This window comes from Populus nigra, chromosome 3 (assembly GCF_951802175.1).
Source record: "Populus nigra chromosome 3, ddPopNigr1.1, whole genome shotgun sequence".
NCBI classification, from domain to species: domain Eukaryota; kingdom Viridiplantae; phylum Streptophyta; class Magnoliopsida; order Malpighiales; family Salicaceae; genus Populus; species Populus nigra.
Genome location: NC_084854.1, coordinates 12,092,451 through 12,100,685, shown reverse-complemented (window position 1 = coordinate 12,100,685; position 8,235 = coordinate 12,092,451). Strand labels below are relative to the sequence as shown.

The 8,235-nt window shown below is 34.7% G+C and overlaps 1 protein-coding gene across 1 annotated transcript; it reads left to right on the top strand.

The window, feature by feature from the left end:
- The first annotated feature begins 439 nt into the window (after positions 1-439).
- LOC133689992 (VIN3-like protein 1) lies at positions 440-5,493 on the top strand. The gene is made up of 5 exons (XM_062110120.1): positions 440-670; positions 1,152-1,229; positions 2,225-2,864; positions 3,376-3,686; positions 3,788-5,493. The coding sequence occupies exons 2-5, from the start codon at positions 1,199-1,201 to the stop codon at positions 4,975-4,977; spliced, it is 2,172 nt and encodes a 723-aa protein (XP_061966104.1). The 5' UTR covers positions 440-670; positions 1,152-1,198; the 3' UTR covers positions 4,978-5,493.
- The last annotated feature ends 2,742 nt before the right edge of the window (positions 5,494-8,235 follow it).

The window sequence follows — 8,235 nt, the reverse complement described above, 5'->3', positions numbered from 1 at the left end:
GTAAAAGATAATTTTAGAGGAACTTAAAATTGAATCATGACAGTGTCACTAGAAAAGCCAAATCCAATATTTAATATTAAACGTACTTATATCAACTCCATATAAAAGATATATAGAAAAAACTTACAAAAACAAATAAAAAACAATAACAAAAATAACATACGCTGTTAAAATGAAAGCAAACAATTGATGATATTCATGTTCAAGAATTTAATAGTGTTTAAAGAAATCATTAATAATATTCTATTAGTTATTTTTGGGTTATCTTTAAAAAGAAAAAGATATACTCTTATCATGTTTTATAAATCACGAGTTTATTTTTATTTTTTTTATATTTATTTCTTTCATATAAAACTAAAAAATAATTAATATAACATCACTAATTTTTTTTTTACACCATAAAATTATCCATTACCTTTTTTTTTTATTTCTTTCATTCAGCACAACTACCCCTGCCTTTAAACAGAACCAACTGCTTCTGATTGCGCGTGACTATCTCCTCCTCCTCGTCATCATCCTCCCTAGAACGTGAACACCTCTCCTCTCAAGAGACTCCTAAAAGTAATTAACACGAGGAGATAAATTTGCTCTCTCTCGCCTTGGATTCGTGTCCTCTTTTAAACCGATTCTTTGACTTTGGCCCCTTTTTAAAAAACCCTAGATTCCACAGGTACTAACTACTATCTCACCCTCTCTCTCTCGCATTTTTTTTCTTGCCTTCGAATTTTCGTTTTGATTGGTTGTTGCCTCAGATCTGTTACTTTTGATTTTCTTTCTCAAAACTACGTCTCGAGTTTCGTGAATTTTCTTTGCTGTAAATCACTTCGTTTGTTTATTGTATATAATTACGGTAATGTACTGCAATTTAAATACTAGTTTTCCTTCCTTAATTCAGCCTTTGATAAGTTTATTTTACAGTAATTTTATTTTTATTTCATTCGTATTCATTGCGGTGAAAAATTCTCTTATTTTCAAAAACGTAACTTTTTTTTTAAAAGAATAATATTACTATTTGGTGATGACATTTTTCTTGCAAAATTTCAGTTTGCAAATCATTTGCAATTTGTTGTGTTTTTGGCTAAATAAAAATGAAGAAAAGACTTGCAATGAAATTTTGACGCATATAGTGATGTTTGAATCTATTGTGACAGGTAGGGTTGGGCGGCTAAAGTTAGTGTGCGGACCTGACCTGTTTAAAATGGACTTAGAGGATACATTCCTTGCTAAACGTATGCGCTCTTATCTTTTCTATAGAATATTAAGTAGTTGAGATCGCAATTTTACAGAGCAAGCAGGGTGCTGAAGGAATGTTTCCATAGTCAGTCAGTTTCATGAGCTAGCTAGCCTTGCTGCTGCTGCTGCTCATGGCAGTTGTAGCAATTTTTAACAGCTTCTTACCTTGATGATGAACTGTTTTATGAATATGATCTGATTTGATGGTACTTATCTTTGGCTGATATATAACACCCAAATACATGATAAACCACCTCTTTCTCTTTTTTGCTGTCATTTCTTTGCGTTTTAGAGGGAATGGTAGAAAAAAGTTTTGAAAGTGCCATGTTCACACGTTTTTTTTTCAGTTTGTGTACTGTGTGATGGATTAAGACATATTGAAAATATTTCTAGCCAAATAGTTATGTTGGATATAATTACATTTTATTTCCCTTTTGCATCTATGATTTAGTGCTTTGATGGCTGTGTTTGGAGTTTCATTGCCTCACATTCAAAGGCACTGTAGGGCTTTTAATTCTTTAGTTCTTGTTTTCTTGGTTTTCTAATCTTTTATTTGTGGGATAACTCGTTCTCCAATTTGCAATTCTATTCACATGCAATGTTAATAAAATTGTTCTTCTGTAAAACAGTGGAGTGGTTAGAAATTAACTAACAAAGAAGGCGAGTTTTTTTTAAAATAGGATTTTGTTTGTGGTACAAAAGAGAATTGAGGTGCGCATCAAATATGCATTTAGAAATAGCAATGCCTTGATAAAGGGTAGATATAGCTAAATTGAAGGCATTAAAGGGTGAAGATATGTTGAATAGTTGAGTCGGTTGAATTACGAAGAAAGAACCATATTGCCTGCCTTGTCAGTGCAACTTTATAAATATAGTTAGACAGCTTCTATCATGTTTACATGCACTGATCAGATGAATTCCTTACTAGAAAAAATGTTTTCCATTTTCGGCAAAGACTCATTTTTTAGATTGGTTTGCTGTTTCTTTCCAGTTTCTGGTGTTCAAAGCCTTTCTTCCAGTGTGCAAAGCACCCCGGAAAAAAATGGCAATTCAGATGATGCTTCTAGAAGTCCAGAACTCCTTCAAGAGTTTCTAAAATCTGGTCCCAAAAAGGAACTTCTTCGAACTTGCTTTGACAAAGAAAAGAAACAAACAGCTTCATCAAAAAGCAAAATGACAGAACTTCTGAAGACAGGTAACAAAACTTATAAGAAGCAGGAATCCAAAAAAGCTGCTTCTAGTCCCAATAATCAACCTTCTTTTAAGAAGCAACAAAGAAAGGGGGAAAACCCAATGCGACTTGTACCTTCTTCTGAGCAGTCATCTGAGTTTGGATGTTCAAACTCATGGATATGTAAAAATTCAGCTTGCAGAGCTGTTCTATCCATTGACGACACATTTTGCAAGAGGTGCTCTTGCTGTATTTGTCATTTATTTGATGACAATAAAGACCCAAGTCTCTGGTTGGTTTGCACATCTGACAATGGTCAGGGGGACTCCTGTGAGCTATCTTGTCATATTGAGTGTGCCCTTCAACGTGAAAAGGTCGGGGTTGTTGACCTTGGCCAATTGATGCAGTTAGATGGTAGTTATTGTTGTGCTTCTTGTGGTAAAGTTTCAGGGATTCTCGGGTAAGTAAATTCCATGCTTGTTATGATTTCTACATTCCTGAACTAGTTGGTTTAGTCTGGCATCTGATCAGTTATGCGAACACTTGTTTTTTGTGTTGAACTGCCCAGAGTTTTCTCCATTGGTACGGTGGTACCTTGTAACAAATTTCTTGTGTCATTTTATGAAAAATCTGTGTATGTTCTATAAAAGAAAAAGAAAAGCTTTATTTGTATGGAAGAAAGTGCTCTTTACTGATGCATGAAATTCTGCATTCACATCACTTAGACATTGCTATGTTCGATTGCTGTTCCCAATTCTTTAATGTGTCTTTATAGCTGGGAAATGATTACAATGATATAGACTGAGTTCAGAGATCTAATGGCTTGTCAAGAGGGTGGTTTTTCTGGTTCTGTTTTAGAATGTACCTGCAAATGAAGTAATAAGCAATAACTGCCGATTAATTTTTGTATTTTCTAAAATATGTTTTGAACTTGGACTGATGTGTTGCTGTGATTTGATTAATACTGACAGAAGTTGGAAGAAGCATCTAATTATAGCAAAGGATGCTCGTAGACTTGATGTGCTCTGTTATAGGATATACTTGAGCTACAGACTACTTGATGGGACTTCAAGGTTTAAAGAACTGCATGGAATTGTCAAGGATGCCAAGGCTAAAATAGAAACAGAAGTAGGTCCAGTAGATGGTGTTTCTGCCAAGATGGCACGTGGCATTGTCAGCAGACTCTCTGTTGCTGGTGATGTACAGAAACTTTGCTCTCTTGCAATTGAAAAGGCAGAAGAATGGCTCACTACCATTTCTAGTGCAAACCCAAATTGCAGAGGTTAGAGTTCATAAGTAGGATTCTTTGTTGCGATCCTAGTTGTTTTAAATTGAGAACATGGAAAACTTAAATGAATAATCAAATGTCTGTCTTTTCCACAGAGGATTCCCTTCCTGCTGCTTGCAGATTCTTATTTGAAGAAGTGAAATCCTCATCTGTTGTAATTATTTTAATTGAATTGTCTACTGCATTGTCTGATGATATTAAGGGCTACAAGCTCTGGTATTGCAAGAGTAGAGAAGAGACACATGCAAAAGAACCTATTTGCATGTTTCCAAGATCTCAGAGAAGGATTTTGATTTCCAATCTACAGCCCTGCACAGAGTATACTTTTCGGATTGTTTCTTATACAGAGGCTGGTGACTTGGGTCATTCCGAGGCTAAGTGTTTTACCAAGAGCATAGAGATAATTCAAAAAAATCCTAATCCTTCAGTTGCAAGGAATGGTAAGAAAGAGAATACTGTCACTGGAGGATATACTTCTAGTTACAATAGGGATTCCAAAACTACAACTGCTGTTAATTCTTCTGGATTCATTGTTCGTGACCTTGGAAAGATTCTTCATCTGGCTGGGGCTCAACAGCAAGGCTACTTTGAAGGTTTCTGCAGTGCTGATACCGAAAAATGCTGTGGAGGCAGCAAAGTGGTCAAGCCTCAAACTTCAGAAGATCCAGTGCCATCTATTTCACATGGGCTAGACTTAAATGTTGTTTCAGTGCCTGATTTGAATGAAGAGCTGACTCCATTTGAGTCCTCCCGTGATGAGGATAATGGGTGCACTTTGGAGCAGGCAATTGAGGCAGATGATGATGCTGCTTCCCATGATGTAGAGAAAAATGATTTAGCAAGATCTCATGGTACTGGTGACTCCCAGACCTGGATGCATGGGCCAAGCAGGGAAGTGCCCACTGTTGATTCCCGGTCAGAGTTGTGCAGGAAAAGGGCTGCACACACGAATGAAGACGTGCATGACTGTGATAGCACTTTGATAAATGAATCACCATTCCGTGTGTCCAGTGGTTCAGGTTACCTGGATGAGAACTTTGAGTACTGTGTGAAGACGATCCGTTGGTTGGAATGTGAGGGTTACATTAACCAGGAATTTAGGTTGAAATTGCTGACATGGTTTAGTTTGAGATCAACGGAACAAGAACGTAGAGTGGTTAACACCTTTATCCAAACTCTGATTGATGATCCTAGTAGCCTGGGAGGACAGTTGGTTGACTCCTTTTCAGATATCATATCCAGCAAGAGGCCACGGAATGGATTCTGTGGCAAGCTGTGGCATTAAATCAAGACGGCTCATTCCAAAACACATGATTGCCATATACTTGATGATTATTTCTTCTGTGCGATAAATTTCCTCTGATTGTTTTGCCGTTCTTTGTATAGGCATTTTTTTTTCGATCACTGTCAGAAGTGATTCATTTAAATCGCTGACAAGTTTGTCCGGCTGGAAGATCAGTTGCTGATTGCGGCTGCGGTTGCATTTCTTGGAAGACAAGGCTCCTTGCACGAGAAGCTTTGTGCTATAGTGTGGAAGGTTTTTGCACACGAGGCTTCATGCTGCCTTAATTTTTAAATTGTTCAAAATTTGACGTGGTGTTATTATTTATCCTTTAAATCAAAGAAGGGCACACTAATTCATGGCGGATTTTACGAGGCTTGTAGTCTAGGTGGACTTTGAAAGTTGCTAGTTGATTGGATGTCAAGATTGTAGAACTCTTCCTCTTGTCCGAATCTTATTATAACTTGTCTGATCGATGTAATGGAAAACATGCTGAGACTCCGTTTTCTGACCTAAGAAGCTTGCCAACGGAGAAGCCAAATTTGAAAACATGGATTCTCGAAAGACAAATTAGATGGTTTACAGGACCCGAAAGCTCAGGAGATTTATGGAGTGCAGCCCAAAGAATGTTTAAGAGTTTAATTTGCACTATATCTATTAACTAGCTATTTGAATCGACTCATTAAATTATTTTATATGCCACAATAGGCAATTTTTTTTAAAAATGTACTGTAAAATTTACTCTCTGATTGGATCATCCAAAAAAAAAAACTAATTAAGTATGATTATGCAATTGTTTATATTTATATGACTACCATTATTTTTAGATTAATGGATCTATTTCGTTATTGGAGATGAGAAATATTATTATTAACTATTAACTAAAAAAATGTGGATGGCATTATTAATGGCATTGTAGATTTAAAAATTTATTTTAATTAAAAAACTCAAAGTTCTTTAACTGTGGATTATAATATTGCAATGATAATTATACCCTTAAGTGTGTTAGATGACTTGGTGATTTTAGAGAGGGTGTTTTGGGTTTCTTAATAATTTATATTCTTCTTTTTTCTGTCGTGACTCAATATCTGCCAAGTTTATTTTTATCTACCATCTATTTTTTTCACGAAAGAGAGAAAGCTTTGGTGGGGAAGACAACTTTGCCTCTCTTAATAACCCTTCCTTTCCTTCTCTGAGCAAGGAATGAGAAGATAATTTGGAGACAGAAAACATGGGCTTTTGCGTACAAAAATCAATGGTGATTTTCTGTTTCTTCCTTTTTAAATTAGGGGTTTCTAATTGAATTTATGTTTGTATTAATGGTTTGGAATTTTTCTATTAGAATTCCAGTGTAGTGTGGGAATGTGTGGACGAGGAAGCCACGATGGAGAAAAAAGATCTGCAGAGAGACTAAAAGAGGGCTTTTCTTGTATCTTTGATGATAAGGGCGGTTGTGCCAGTGATGATTCTTCCACGATGGAGCTGGGAATGTCATATTGTAAATCTCCCGTAAAAAATATATAAATTTGGATTAAATAGGGTAATTATTATTGAAAAATAATAAATTAGGGAGAAAATCTTATGAATTGGGATGAATATTTTTGGACGATTAATTTAAAATTCAGAGAAGATAAAGTAATAAAATAGTATGCGAAATATCAACTAACAATAAATCACGAAAAAATCCTTAACAAGGTAAAAATTATAATTCGAAGGAGAAAATTTTTTAAATTGGATGATATTGTATGTAAAATAGAAGGAAATGTCAAATAAATCAATGCATGACCTTTTGCACGAGAAACATTGAATTTTAGTATAATCCTTGCGCGCACTCGCGTTATTAGGACTGAAAGTGGTTAGAAACTCTCAGGAAAATATTATGATAATTATAAATAGGAATCTCCAAAGGATTAGTCTAAGACCCAAGTAAATTATATTGTATATGAAATTCGGATTTTGGCGCGAAATGTTTTACTGTCTAATTTTACAATATTGAATGTATTTCTCAATTTGATCGTTGGATCGAGTTGAAAGTTTACATGGGGTCTTAAGACATATTTTTTTATCTTAGGTTAAAATTTGAGGTCAATCGAAGTTTGAAAAGGTCTTGAAAATAAAGACACAATGTCTAACCTGTGCAATAAACCAAAATTAGGGTGGGGGGGGAATGGGGATATAATAGTAATTGACCCAAAAAACCTAATGTAAATATGGTCACACTAGACAACATTTTAAAAGAGAGGAAAAGGCCTCTTTCTTGCCTCTCTTCAAAAACAATTTGAGAAATCCTTTCAAATTATGAGATTAAAGCTTACACATGTTTGTGAGGAGAGAAACACATTTAGGCTTAAATTAGAAAGCTTGGTTGGAGGAGAGGAACTTGAGGGACAAGTATGACTAATGAAGAGGAAGAACAATTGAAGAAGAAATTGGTAAGAACTCTTTAATTTGAACTTGAAATTATTGATAAAAATGTTCTTCTTTAGTTTTCCTCTTTGATTTCATTGTTAGTAAAAGATAATTGAAAAATCCTCAATGTTGTGATTCTAGTGTTCTTCAAAATATGTAGAAAATGAGAGTTTCTTTGAACAATTAAGTGAGGATGTTAATAAAAAGGCTTAAGCAAAAAAAAATGATGGAAGAAAATTGAAAAATTTGAGAAGAAAATGTTACCTATAGGGCGACAGATTTTAACCTAAGAGGAGGTGGAAAAAATGGGTTAGAAGTGGTAATATTATGTTTTTGAACAAGCCATATGAAAGAGAAGTGGTGGTTAAAATGAGTTTTAATTAGGTTGATTAATTATATGTTCTTGTACAAGTGGAAGGATGAACATGAAGTAAGGATAATGGATGTTGTGATGCATGAAAACACTTAATTTGCTTGTGAAATTTATCTCATGTAATTAAAATTCTGATATTCTGATAGTCTTACTAGCCAACTTCTATATGAAATCACAACTTGCAAATAATATAATTTGAAGTTGGTGTCTTCATGAAAGTTGTAGGTATGAATGTTATATCTCAAAGTTGTATAACTCTATATATGAGAAAAACAGTGAGTAAAGGCCCAAACAGATATAATATTGAACAGATTTCAAGTGCTACTATAATTGTTAATTTGGAGCCTTAAACTGATGTAATTTGGAGCTGGTATCTTTATAAAAGTTGTAGGTATGGATGTCACCTTTCAAATGAAATTGGTCTTGACTTAGTTGGACTTTTATAGCTCCACATGAGTAAAAAATAGAGTCTTGTCCAG

What these genes read in the sequence shown, in the direction of transcription:
- LOC133689992 (XM_062110120.1), top strand. Translation starts at nt 1,199, where the DNA reads ATGGACTTAGAGGATACATTCCTTGCTAAAC. An exon ending in GGATACATTCCTTGCTAAAC is followed by an intron (nt 1,230 to 2,224) that starts GTATGCGCTCTT and finishes GTTTCTTTCCAG; the next exon opens with TTTCTGGTGTTCAAAGCCTT. An exon ending in TGCAAACCCAAATTGCAGAG is followed by an intron (nt 3,687 to 3,787) that starts GTTAGAGTTCAT and finishes TCTTTTCCACAG; the next exon opens with AGGATTCCCTTCCTGCTGCT.